Here is a 13,822-nt window from a genome sequence, read left to right as displayed (position 1 = left end):
GATACCTATATGAGTTGCTATCACATTTTGGACTCCCAGACCTCAAGCCTGGGTTCACAGATCTCCAAGGAAAGCCAAACACCTTAAAAGTTTCTTTGCGATCTCTATGAGCTCATTCCCTCTAACTCAAGGCAAGAGGGGGGGAAAAAAAAGTTCCATTTATCTCACAAAACCTTAAAGCAAACAGTTTAAAAGTTGCCAGTGAAAGAAACAAAAAGCCCTATAGCATGATAGCTAGAGCTTAAGTTTGACAGGTCAAACTCCAGAAAGAAAAAGCAAAATCAAGTCCCTAGTTAAAAAAAATTACCTTTCGGAACTACATCTGGCAGTTTCAAATGCATATAAGGCCATATAAAAGCAATAAAAAAAAAATAATACAAAGTCTGCCCAGTTGACTGTGTACCCTGATACACTCTATTATGGATCGTGTGCTCTGCTAGACAGAAGTAAAAATGAGGACATGTGAGAAGCTGAAAAAGAAAGAAAGTTGTTTTACAAAAGAAACTGTGCATCTCTTCCCCTCTCCAGATATCTTTTCATCCTGTTATGAGCTGGATCCCTGGAAATGGACTCCACAGATGATACTTCTGATTAAATTATAAGAAAGTATCCGCATTGACGCTTTCCACATTCTGAAATGCAAGTATCAGCATTCTATCCATGCTGACTTGGCACAACCCTAGTGGAAAGGCGAGATGAAAGAGCACACCTCACCACTGACTACAGTTTCAAAATTTGGGCCTTTGCTAAAAACATTGCGAATACCTTCCTGAGCAGTGGTCACATTGCATGGTTAAAGCAGAAGTTTACTCTGACCCATCATCCAGTTTATGTTCTCACAAATTGAATGTTACAGCATATATCCTAACAATTTTTATACTTGTGATGTGACTCCTGCTTGAAGTAGCAGAAGGATTCATTAATGCATGTCATTTTTCACTAGCTCCAGCTGCCTGAATGCTTGAATTACAAAATACAGACATATCTGGCAGAACAACAGTTAAAAATATAATTGCATATTCATGGCTGCTCTCTTGAGCCACTTCAAGCTCACCTGCTACAACCTTGCAGTGCTCATCAGGAATGTGCGACTTCATGGGATGGCTTGATTTAGTGGATCGTCTTCGCCTGATGAAGTGTTCTTTTCCACTAAATGAGGTCTCTGATGTATTCACTGGTTGTATTAGCATGTGCTCTGATCCAATTTGGATATAGCCAACCTGTCCACAAAAAAGAACAAAAAAATACCCCATCAGTTTGGTATCCTAACCTTGTCTATCAACCCAGTCTGAACCTAGACCATTTCACTGCAATCATTATTTACAGTGTGAGGAAATGAAAAGTGATTATGATTGTGTTCAGTCTGCATCATGCAGACTGAAGAACTTCATCTGCTTCTCATATTTATTTTTTGTATCACTGAGCACTATTTAGAAACATTGTGCACTGCACATGTACAAAGAAAAGGTGGGGGTTCTTGTCAACACCTTTCCTTTCCCTTTTTTCTCTCCCTCCAGCAAGAGCATCACTCTAGCTGGAAGCCTAAGTACATATGTCTTGAGATGCTCAGCTCACATGAGGACGAATAAATTCTATTAACAAAAATGCATTCGTAATCACCTTTCTAATTGCCAGCTGGAATTGCATTGTTATTAAATGGCATTTACTATCTCAGTAGAGCAAAGAGGTGAGATTGCCTGCAAACAGGACACCGCCTGTGTGTATCAGTGTTGCAGACAACACTAAGTGAATTGATGTCCTAAGTATGACTTGTAGAGACACCTAATTTTTTTGGTGTGGGGATCAAATACCTCTTCTTGACTACAATAGGGGTCACATAGTAAGCACTGCTCTCCCTGCAAGCCATGGGTTGGGTTTCAGAGCTCAAGCTGGGAATGGACAGTTGTACCTTCCCAGTCACGAGATTTTCCACCATCCCTGGAACAAGTAAAACACAAGGAAGGCAAAGACCCTGTCTAAATAACAGTAGACTCCATAGGCTACAGGTCAGAGCACTAAACCCCTACCTTTCTTGCACCAAGTCCAGACCTTACACCAGGGCTGGCAAGAACATCTTTGGAAGGCAGCTTCTGCCACAGGAAAGCCCTCCTCTGCTTGCAACCCAGGGTTTTTAAGGTTCTTTTATGCCTTTTCCACTCCTTTTCTGGCACGAAGACAGTGAAAGCAAAGATATCACCTTAAAACTTAACAAAGCCTCCAGGTTTAGTAATCAACACTGAGGTTATAACACATTGGAGAAAGTGAGTATGTACAATGAGGGTTTCTTACTTACTTTTCATTGTACTAACCCAATGATTATTTGTATTGCAATTAAAAGTCTTGAAATACAGCTCTTTACCATACAGCCCCGAGAAAACTCTCTAGGTCTGATCCAATTTCTGCTAGCAACAGAAGGCCTCATTTGGCCTGCCAGGAGGCATCAGATTGTGCCTATGGTACATCTTATAGGTAAAGGAGCTTACAAAGTGGTCCTGCTAGGTTGCATGCCTACAACACCCATTCTATACATATAAAGAGAGACCAGACTTCCCCCCCACTCCCCACCCCATGTTCTGTGCCAGCCAGGCAACCATCCAAATAAATGCTCTGCACGTACATGCAAATACTATATATCCAACAGCTGACTGTACTAATATGATTTATAATATACATTACATACATACTGTATATTGTACATTTCCACACCTCCCTGCCAAATTCAGTCTTCACGTACACCCAGGAAATCCCTTTGGCCTAGTATTTCCAGCAAGAGAAATTTCTGCTAATAGAAATGAGAGCTCTCCTCTTTTGACAGCCATACTAACTGAACAACATTCAAGGGAAACCAGAATCTCTCAGAAAGGGTCACCAATTTCAAAAGTGCACTTGGAGGAAAAAAAAAAAAACCACAAACAAAAAACCCAGTCTCTCTATTTGCCATGGCTGCAAAGCACGACAGTAACAATTAGTCCCCTGTCTCTAAAGGGACAGGAGACACCTCTTTTGGGGTCTTTCAAAAGAAACCTTGCCCCAAGATCAATACTGATTAAGTATAAAATGCCTTGATACCTCCCAGAAGGGCTCCCATTTTTTAAGAAAAATTGACATTATTTCTTGGCCCCACAGAATGCATACCAGTTTACAAGACCCACTCTGCCCTGGAGTTTCCAAAAGGGCTGCCTCTTCATTTAAATTACAAGTTGGGCTTTGTTAGAATTGTTTCAGAGACAGCAAAAGCTCTAGTGACTTATTCTTCCAGTTTCCTTTACGATGCTCTCTACTTCCCCTCCTTGTTCCAATCTTCCAGCTGGGAGGTAGCCCCAGCCCCCTTTTTTAATACAGGTTTTAATTATTTAGAAGAAGGGTTGTAAATCTGGTACCATGGTACTAAAAGCCACACCAGAGCTCCTGAAAGACTGCCAACCATTTTTGTTGGTGCCAAAAATATGTAAGAAGTAGTCAGTTTCATCACCACCCGACATTATCCCAACTTTCTGGCATCAAGTGTGAAAATAATTTAAACCATTGGAAAGGACTTATGTTTCACATTTGGTTTGGAATTGTGAAACCTATGGAGGGAAAGAGCCATGCGTCTTCACCCTGGAATAGGTTAAGAAGCAATCTCCAGTTTAATCTGACAAGCCAAGTAGAGTTTCAAGCAGGAAGGATTTGCAGGATCAGGCCTGTAAAGTATTCCTAGGGAGTTAAAATTTTCCCCAAACTTGCCAGTTGGTTTCTAAAGAGTTCTCAAACCTATTGGCCCAGATGAGATCTTTTGGACCTGGTAACTTGAATACTCTGGTCATTATTTTGCTTTTTCTGTAAGAAATGCATTCCTCATGTTGCTTCCCTCAAACCCTCCAACTACCAGATACTATACTGTGCTAATCTCAGCATGAGATATCAGACATCAGCACTAGACAGATACTCTATGCTTTTCTTCTCTAGTCTGTATGATGTTCAGGGACTGCAGAAAGCTGGATTTTGAAGACAAAGAAGTAAAACAGAAGACCATGTAACTGTCAGAGCTATTTTTCCCACATCTCTGGAAATCATTCCAATTAAATAAAATGCTTTGGATCTGCCAATTCACATTTGCCTGGGGAGATGCATATCAAAAGCTGGGATACTCCCTCTCATCCTTCTTTCACTGTGAGAGCCCATATGAACAGAACCTGCCGCTGTGCCAGACCCCAGTATCACTTAGTGTCCAGGAAAGCAGCTGCTGCCCAGCCCCATCATCCCAGAGCACCCGAGACACAGGAGTCATCAAGAGCCCAAAAATTCATAGGGGCACAGAAGTTCATCATCATCTGCATTATTAATCTAACCTGGATTTTACAGTTAGTATGACAGGGCCATATAGCTGACAGAATCATGCAGCTCAGCTAACAAGGAAAGGCTGAAATGATTTCGGCCTCAAAAGGCAGACAACCAAACTGACAAGTTTATTAAAATAAACAATAATCCACACTTCCCACTACAGCCCCACTCACCACTGTGCTTAATGGTAGCTATATCTTTCATATTACAGATATTTCATATCCTTAATTTAGAAGTCAGCTCAACATTGCTCACTAGCAAAAAAGGCCCTGTTCTTCAAACCACCAAAATACTCTCACATGCTTTTATCCAGAGTTTTACACATACATTGGTCACTCAAGCAATCTGCTCACTCTCTAATCTACTCTTGTACTACCAGTGGTTCACTCTTCTTCCACACATTATCTTCCCTGCCACTGGAGCTTTTCTTAGGCTAAATGACAGCAGGGAAAGGAGAAAGATCCTCACACCGTATCACTGAAATTACAACCGTAACAACGGGACTGTTAGTGCTGGCACTCAAATAGCATTTGTAATCACATCGCCCTGCTTCGCTGGCTTCACTATTCTGTCTCTGTCCCCTGGTAGTACTGGTGGAGCTACAACAGCTCGAGGGCTAACTCGGGACAGGAATCCAAATCTTCAGCGTTGTCTGCACGTGGTTCTGGACCTTCCCACACATTAATACTCTCCAACAGTGACACTGATTTTCCAGCCCTTTTTATTTTCACAACATCTTTGAACGAGATCTGCGAAATGCTGAATCTTTAACAGATTTTTCTTTCGCTCCTATGTGTTCATTAGTTACATACATATGAACATGCTGAAAAGAGAACAGTTTTAAACATCTGACAAATTCCATCCCCTTCCCAATTTCTCAATCATTACACTGTAAATCTTAGTTTAACCATTTCCTCAAAGTTAAAAGGAAGTTAATATTTGAAGTGATGAACAAAAAACAACACAAATACAGTTTAATAAACTACACGTGGCTTTTAGTCCTGTCCTTATTAACCAAGCTTCAGCTTTAAGTTAGTTATTATTTACAAGTGCAATTCAAGCAAATTTAAAACAAGAGCTTTAAATTAGGTCTTGCTCTAGTGTCATTTCAGGTTTACACTCAGTTATGAAAGCAGATCATACCCAGGAATGTCTGACTGCACCTCTGTCCCAGCCTGCCCCAGCCTCTGAGTCTGCTAAAACAAGGAAACCACAACGTGCTCTCCCTTTTGTCCACTGTGGAAGGGGAAAGAAAAATCTCACCACAAAGAAACCCAGCACAGTAATTTTAAGAGATTTAACTTTTCAGCTCATGGACCAGCTATGGATGAATGCCAGACAGCTCCTCTCCCAGACAAGAGAATTCAGCAGAGCTGAAGTTTTCCTCAGGGGAAATTGTATCTTCTTATAATCCTAGCATGCCTCCACTGCCCTGCTTCACATAACAGCAGAGGCTCTTGCAGTCACCTGAAGGGCAGCACCGCCTTGTTGCACACAGAAAACACTCACTACCACTGGACAGAGATTGAGCTCACCAAGCTTCAGGCATCTGCTCTAAACCAGGCATCATCTCTCTCTACAGTCAACGAAGAAAGGCCATCACCTTCAAAGTGACAATTCACCAATTTAAAGTACCTAAGAAACAGGACAAACCATCAGGGGAAGTGCCCATCTTTATCACTCGCTCTCCCCTAGGTAACTACAGTCAGGCTTAAAACCAACAGACTATGGCCTCTTCTGTATTCTTCTTCCTCTTTTCCCAAGGACAGTGCAGATTTACCATTGCACTAGGAGTCCTCTGAGATTGCTCATTCCCTGGAGGCTGCAGTTCAACCTACTCAGTTCTCTTTGCCCTGACTGGCCTTCCATATTGGATCCAAAACCACACTCAGACATCCAGTTCCTGCATAGGCACTTACACCCACCTGAAAATCAGTGGGGGTTCAGAGACCCTAGAAGAAGCTATGCATCCAAACAGTGTTTGTATCTGGCACCACAACATCACTTGTGAACAGCAATGTGGGCAATAGCAGGGGCAGAATTTCCCAGGTACTGCAGCTAACTAGGAAATAAATTTCTGGCATTTAACCTTTAGTACCCAAATGCACACTCAGGACTTTATAAAAATCAGCATTTTCCCTTATCACCTCCAGCAGACTTACAGCACCTCTGCCCAACCTTCCTGAAAAAAGGAAACACTTGGCTGACACAGAGTTCAGATGGATGCTCTATCATCTCTCCTTGCCCATACTTGCCAAAGCTTGTCTATATCTACACCTTCACAAAGTTTGTGGATGGTACCAAGTGAAGGGGACACACCATAATGAAGAGCCACCATTCAGAAATATTTTAACAAGCTGGAAGATTTGTCCACCAGGAGTTGCATGAGGTTTAACAAAGGTAAATGTACATGAAGCTTGGAAGAAAAGAAGCCCTTTTCTTCTCTGCATAGATTGTATGAGACAGCACTGCAAAATGTTTAAGGTTTCCCAACTTTCAGCATGCATTTCTTAGGGTGTAGTGTGAAAACTTTATATGAACAAGCCTGAACAGGAGGGATCCACAAGCTCTTCTCTTACCTCAACCAAGAAGAACAATCCACTTTAACTAGAGACAGGCCAAAGAGCAGTCCTGAACCCAAAATCAAAGATTCCAGATTTCAAAACGGAAGAGAAGTTACTTAGAATTAAACCTCTGCCTCTAAAGGCATCCCAGTGATTTTCAGCTTTCAGATATGGTTCCTGAACAGACAAGAGTTTTCAAGTTCATTTGTAAGTCAAAACCTAATGCTCATTTTAACATGAACCTGTGACCCTCTTAAAACTGTAACTGTTTCAAAAATTTAGGTACAAGAAATATGAAAAGCCTACAACAGTTTTAAGGTACAGATGTTGCAGTCCAACTGACTGCATAGCAGTCCAGCACTTCAACATGTGAAAGTGATCCTAGTACCAAAAAAAAGTAAAAAATTAATATATTAAATGAAGCCTTTGGGAGTCCCAAATTTTGCAGAAAGCTTGAGGCAGCATTTTGCCATGTACAACCAGGGAAGAAGTCTTCTCAAACGGCACAGGACCCTGCCTATCTCTCTTACCTTGGGTCCGCAGGACTGAAAAGCCCTGCTAGGACTCAGAAAAAGCATCATTGCAGTCACAGCACAAATACGTGGTGCTGAAAGGGCCTCCTCTACTGTGCTCTCCAGGCTTCAATTGAAAAAGCTCTACAGAAGGTAAAACTGCTCTGCCAAACTTTGCTAGAGAGGGTAAGGGCAGCACACTGAGAGCAATAGTCAAAATGTAACTGTGAAATTGCACCTGAAAGCAATGGATAAGTAGTTCTGAGATGTATCAAGCAAACTGGAATTTCCTTGCTGGAGAGAGACCTAACATACATCATCTAGGAACTGATCTCAAAAGCAGAGACTTTAGTCTACTACGCAACTCAACTCAAGGTAACACACACCATGGCCTTACAAAGCTGGAACTTTCCAAAGAAGAGGCAACTTCCTGTATTGCCTACTGTCTTCTAGCATTGGCCAGAAGAGTTACAGAACTTTGCTCCTGCCTGTGTCTCCCAGCACCAGGAAAGGACAGTTCAGTCCTGCGGTGTGGTCAGAATCCAAGTGCTTACACAACTGCATTCCCCAGATAGGATGCAGTCCTACCAAGTTGAAGGCAGTTGCACTTTCCAGGAACACAGTACCTCTTGTCTACACTGCAGTTCCCAGGTTGTCAAGAGGAACAAATTGGAATATCCTCACATGCAGTACTTTAACTGTGCAGATGAGACCTTAGGTACACCAGTCCTAAACATGCTATGGCCTGATGTAGCTACAAGAGTATGGCCACCCTTCTTGATGCAATCGCAAGCTTAGGAGGAAACTACAACAGACCACATACTGGTTAACAGCAGCATCTGCGAGCAGAGTTTAAAAAACAAAACATAACCTTTAGATGCCACACTGGGAATCTGATATCATTACCAGGAAGCAATTGGTTGGTCTGGTTGTAGCTCAGTTTTCATGCCACTGTGTCAGGGATTTTGTTTTTATTAGAACTCCACTTGCCCTGATCATTTTATATCACTTTTTGTGTGATTTATGGCATAGTTGAGGAATACGATTACACAAAGTCTAAGTCAGCTGGAGATCAGGATACAGTATTATTACTTACTCTACTTCTTAGCAACCAGCTTTTCTGAATGAGATGTCCTGATCATCCAGTTCAAGTCCAACAAGCACTCCCACACTGGAGTTTTCAGGAAATCTCCCACTGCAGCACTAGCACTACTCAGGAGAAAAATGCCAGGATAAACAGGCTGCAAGGTTTCCACTACCAAGGTCTTTAGCTCAGTGTACAGGCCTTGTCCATATCCCCACCCGTGAGGCTGTGCTGCTGCTGCTGAGGGCAGTCTTATTCCTTCCGCTGCAAATAGGGCTTAAGGAAGCAGTGGGAAAATACAAAACCCACTGTAGTGATGGTCTTGGTATTTTAAATTGCCAGACTAGGAGGCAAAAAATTTGGGCTCTGGAGTCACCTGATCTCAGTTCCACTCATAGCAGATTCAAGAATTCCGAGATAATTTGAAGCAAACTCTTAATTCCTCTGATCCCAGAAAACATCTTCCTACTAAATTGCACAGCTTTCACTGCAAGTATGCTGATTTAGCACCACCACTGCAAAAGGCTGCATAAACACTGTAAGTGGGCTAAAATCCGATACGTTTCATGTTTAAGAATAGATTTAAGAAGCCAAAATGTCCATTTAGCTAGAATAAGAAGGTCTATCTACATGGTGATGTGGATCAATTTAATGAAACCATTTCAAAACTTAACGAGGTTCATCTTAAGTTTGGGTTGATCCTAAAGACACTTGAGTCTTCTGTTCTCTAGTTTTCAGTTCACAAGGGCATTATAAACCTTAACTCGCTCACATGTATCATGTGCCTGCTCTTAGCCCTTTTCCTGTTCCTGGTGATTATCTGAATGAAGAGTAAATGAATGGATTCCTCTAATACAAAAAGAGTACCCCAACACGCAGAAATATATCTCTCAACACATCTGCCCACACCACTCTCATCACTCCCAGGATCAGATCCACAGGCAAAGGCAAACCGAGCTTTACCAACACTGCCACTTACGCATGTGGCAGTATGGGCTATGGTCCCCAAAAGGTGCCACAAACGAGTAGCTTTGACACCGATCACTTTTTGATCCCAAGTTCATCTAGCTCAGTTAGGTCAGTTTAGTTGTTGCTCAGAATTCATGTGATACAAACAAATATTGCAATATTGCAGCTTATATTTGAGGAGTAATGAACAAAGACTAACAAGTCCTGTTTCTTTTCCAACTTTTCTACTGGGAATATCGCCAATCTTTTTCACTCCCCCTCCTCCATTCCCTGATCTCAGGCAGTTAATACTGTGCCTACAACTACATTCCTCTTTTTAAAAAGGTTCCTTCTCTGCCTGTTTGTGCTTTTCAGCTCTCCTGGAGTAGGTAGCTTTGGAAGCCCAGCACTTCATGAACAGGATTAACAAAACGTGCCTAGTGACAAAAGCATAGAGCTGTTAGTGATTTAAAGCTTGAACCAGAGATATCAGTTTTAAACTCTGAGAAAGCCGTCAGTGGTATACAGCTCAATTTACAGTGCCACTCAAGCACTCAGCATCTCAGAGCCTTTTTTTTTTTGGTTTTTTTTAAACCTGAGGCACAGCGCCCTCATATGGTTCAGGGTTGAAGGCCGGAGCCCCAACTGCAGAGCACATGCAGCGCTTCCTACTGCGAAGTTTAAGACTAAATCTCCATCACAAGGTCTGTATTGAGAAGGTAAGCACACATCCCAGGACCATGTACTGGGAGTCTATGCTTAACACCTCAGTGACTTTCTGAAGTAGTTTCAGGTTATCAACAATAATTACAAACTAGCCATCATCTTAAGTGTCTAAGTCTTGACCACTGAGAAACAGAAAGGATGTTCCACGCAAGACCACCTCTTCTTACCAGGACGCTCAGAGGAGAGCCCTGGCCCTGTGAAGCCACCTGAAAACACTACAACCTCAGGTAGAGAAATCCTGACACCTGAGGTGTGAAAAGTATCCCTGAGAGGGATGGTTCCTCCAACCATGCCAGAGTACCAGGTGTCCCTACACCACAGCTCCCACAAAACACCCTCACACACCAACACCAATTGCAGGAGCTGAGTGGAAAGGGCCAGCTGAAGAAGAGCCTGCTGTCCCAGGCTGCACTGCTGAGGCCACGCACAGCTGCTGGCGGAGTGAGCCAGGCAGGCAGGTGACCAAATCTCTCCCAGTGGGACCCAGCCACCAGCCAGATAGATGCAGGGGTATAGTGACAAGAGGACGGTCCATCAGCCAGGATGCTCCTCCACAGCATCCTCAGCCCTCGCCACCCACCCACAGCGGACATGCTGTAGCTGAGGCCCTCAGCCCCTCAGGCATGGCTGAAGCTGGGGCAGCTCCCCCAGCGGAGAGCCGGGGCAGACAGAAAACCCACACTGGGACAGCATCGGTGCTCGCCAGGGCCCGGAAGGTGAGGGGACGGGCAGGACAGCGGGGAAGCAGGCAGGAGGTGCACCGCGCTGAGGTGAGGTGTGGGCACGGCTCAACGGCCGCTTCCCGCCTCCGCCGGGCAGGGCGGCTGGGGGCAGCTCCCGGCGCACGGAGCCAGGGCTGACAGGAAAGTCTTCACGGGGGACACCGGAGAGGCTCGCCAGGGCCCGGGGAGGCGAGGGGACAGGCAGGACAGCGAGCAGGAGGTGCGCGGCGCTGAGGTGAGGTGTGGGCACGGCCCAAGGGCCGCTTCCCGCCTCCGCCGGGCAGGGAGCGGGGCGGGGGGTGGGGGTGGGTCGGGCAGGGAGCGGAGCCGCGGCTGACAGGAAAAGCCTCGCGGGGGCGGCGCAGAAACTCGCCGCAGCCCGGGGGGACGGTCGGGGAGGCGGCCCGCGCTGAGGGGAGGCGGGTCGGGGTGGCAGTACCAGCCCGGCGCAGGTGCTGAGGGAGGCGAAGGAGTCGCTGCGGTTCAACACGTGTCCCGTGTAGAAGCAGAGCCGCTCCTCCGGGGGCCGCCGGGGGCTGGGCGCCCGCCGCGCCTCCCCGCGCCGCTGCTCCACCACGAAGCCCCGGGCGAGGAAGCGCAGGTCGCGGCGGAGGTGCAGGTAGAGTTCGGCGCCGGCGGCGGGCAGGCGGAGCAGCAGGGCCTCCGCCGCCGCCGCCCGCTGCCGCGGCAGCGCCCGCCGGCGCCGGGGGCCGCCGCGATCACCTCGCAGGGCGGGCGGCAGCAGGTGGATCTTCTCCAGCACCACTCGCTCCGGGATCACCACTTCCAGCTCCGCTCCGCCAGCTGCAGGCGAGAAGGAGAGAGGCTCAGGCGCTCGCACCCCCGCGGGCCGGTCCCGCGGCCCGACGGGGCGGCCGGGGGCGCTGCGCCCCGCCAGCCCCCGTCCCCCCCCTCCCGTCCCCGCGGGGACGCCCCGTCCTGCCGGGGCGAGGACAGCCCTGCGCTCGGATTTCAGCGCAGATACTCATGCACTGGAAATTGTGAACAGGCTGCAGAGACAATGGAGCCAGCGGAGGAAAGGGATTTATTTCTCTCTCTCTCTATATATATATACACGCATATATTAGAGACAAAAATGTGCAGGGAAGAGAGGAATAAAGCAAATGCTAAAGCTACTTGTATCATTAAAAAAATATATAGCTCAGACACAAGCATCGCATTTCACCAACCCCAATAAAAATCTGCAGGGAGAAGGGGAAAAGCAGAGCAAGCCGAAGCCGCAGCCAAGGACAGTCAGCAGCTTTCCACATGAAACGTTACAGCAGCAGCAGCGAGAGGACAGGAAAAGAAAATACAAAAGCCTGGAGCAATTCATCCTGCAGACTGGGACCGCGGCCACGCAGGGGATCCGGTGCATGCCCTGTGGTCTGCGCCGGCATGCTGCCGCCCAGGGCCGGCGCCCACCGCCCGCCCCGCCGGACCCGCGGCTGCCCGCGGCGAGGGCTGTCAGCGCCGCCGGGGAAGGGGATGCCGGGCGCGGGGAGCCAGGGGAGGGAAGAGCTACCTGTGCCGGCGTCCAGTCCCCAAAGCAGCAGGCAGGGAAACACGAGAGGCAGGAGGCAGCCGTCAAACATTTTATGGCAGCGGCGGGGCCCAGCGCGGAGCGGAGGCGGCGGCGGCGGGAGCCCGGGCCGGAGTGAGCCCTCCCCGCCCTCGGAAAAAGTAATCAGCGCCGCCGACAGCCCCGGCGTGGTGGGCGCCCGGCCACGCCCCTCCCCGCGGCCCCGCGCTCTCATTGGCGCGGGCACTCACCGGGCCACGCCCCTCGCTTCCCCATTGGCTGCGAGCTGAACGCGCTGGGCGGAGGGCTGGGCTGCGCGGGGAGGGGTGCACGTGGGTGGGGGCGGCCGGCAGGGGGCGCCCTCTCCTGCCCCGCAGGCGGGCAGACGCCCCCCGCCAGAGCCGGTACCCAACTTCTCCGCGCCCTGCGGTGGGCATTTCTGCAACCAGTTCTCCCAGGCCTGCAACTGGTTTGGTGCCCAGGAAGCCGTTGGATATACCCTAGCTTGAGGCATGGGAGGGCTGACAAAAAGCAGCCAACTGGTGGTCATCTCCATCCCGTTTTCTGCATATCCTTTTCTTCATTACTAAAAGAATTTAGACACTGCTGCAAAAGCTGTCTTGAAAAATTCACCCATTCCTTCATTTCCTGAAGCCTTTGCCACCCCCATCTGAAATACTGATCCCAGGACTCAGAAGACCAGGAAAAAATGGGGTTGGCAATATATGAGCACACAAAGATTTTAGGCAATGCTTTTGCATATTCCTGGAAGCACTCATCACATGGATGAAAACAAGAAATGAGTGCATAAAGCTCAGGAGATATAAAAAATTATTTTTACAGTGGAGGACAAGAAGGGGATGCTAACTTAAAGCAGGGAGGACAGGTTGTTCAAGCTAGTTAAGAGGGCTGTTTGGGAGAGAAAGGAGGAAACTACCTGCCAGCTCCCTTTCCCTCTGTGTGCCGAGGACACTCACATCCTCACCCAGGTGCAACCAATTCCCATTTTCACTGAGATCCTGCAGCTGCAAGAGCTCCTTCCTACCTGATGGTTGGGTCTCATCCTGCATGTCTTCAGCTGCCCAGGGGTCAGGAAAAGTCAGCTTGGTCCAGGGGTTATTGAGAGCAGTAGGGTGATTTCCAAGAGCAGAAAGATTTCCGCTGTCTTCGGTGGGCTTTGGATCAGATCCTGTGCTCCTGGCATGGCTTGAGTCACAGAAAGCAGTAAAGACCCAATGCGTTAGCAGCTTTAAATTGCTGTTGCCCAACAGAGCAGTGTCCTAGAGTTTAAACTTCTGCAAAAATCTGCAACTTTGTTACTGAAATTGTATAAGAATTCAAAGGAAGACCCATAAAACAGTGTGAATGACTCCGGCAGATCTCAGTGCAGCACTTACACAAGAATTGTCCGGAGTTGTACT

At 47.1% G+C, this 13,822-nt stretch overlaps 1 protein-coding gene across 1 annotated transcript in view; it reads right to left on the bottom strand.

Annotated features, from left to right (window-relative positions):
* The window catches only part of ADAMTS17 (ADAM metallopeptidase with thrombospondin type 1 motif 17), a 199,538-nt gene extending 187,021 nt beyond the window's left edge, over positions 1 to 12,517 (bottom strand). The window contains exons 1-3 of the mRNA XM_075044993.1: positions 12,405 to 12,517; positions 11,319 to 11,683; positions 1,055 to 1,220 (exon numbers count right to left, since the gene is read on the bottom strand). Of these exons, the coding sequence (XP_074901094.1) occupies positions 1,055 to 1,220; positions 11,319 to 11,683; positions 12,405 to 12,474 (601 nt within the window). The 5' untranslated portion in view covers positions 12,475 to 12,517. The remainder of the gene's footprint in view (positions 1 to 1,054; positions 1,221 to 11,318; positions 11,684 to 12,404) is intronic.
* Between the last annotated feature and the right edge of the window lie 1,305 nt (positions 12,518 to 13,822).

Source organism: Buteo buteo, chromosome 13, assembly GCF_964188355.1.
Source record: "Buteo buteo chromosome 13, bButBut1.hap1.1, whole genome shotgun sequence".
In the NCBI taxonomy this organism is placed as follows: domain Eukaryota; kingdom Metazoa; phylum Chordata; class Aves; order Accipitriformes; family Accipitridae; genus Buteo; species Buteo buteo.
Note: the sequence above shows the minus strand (reverse complement) of the source record. Positions and strands in the feature narration are given on the sequence as shown.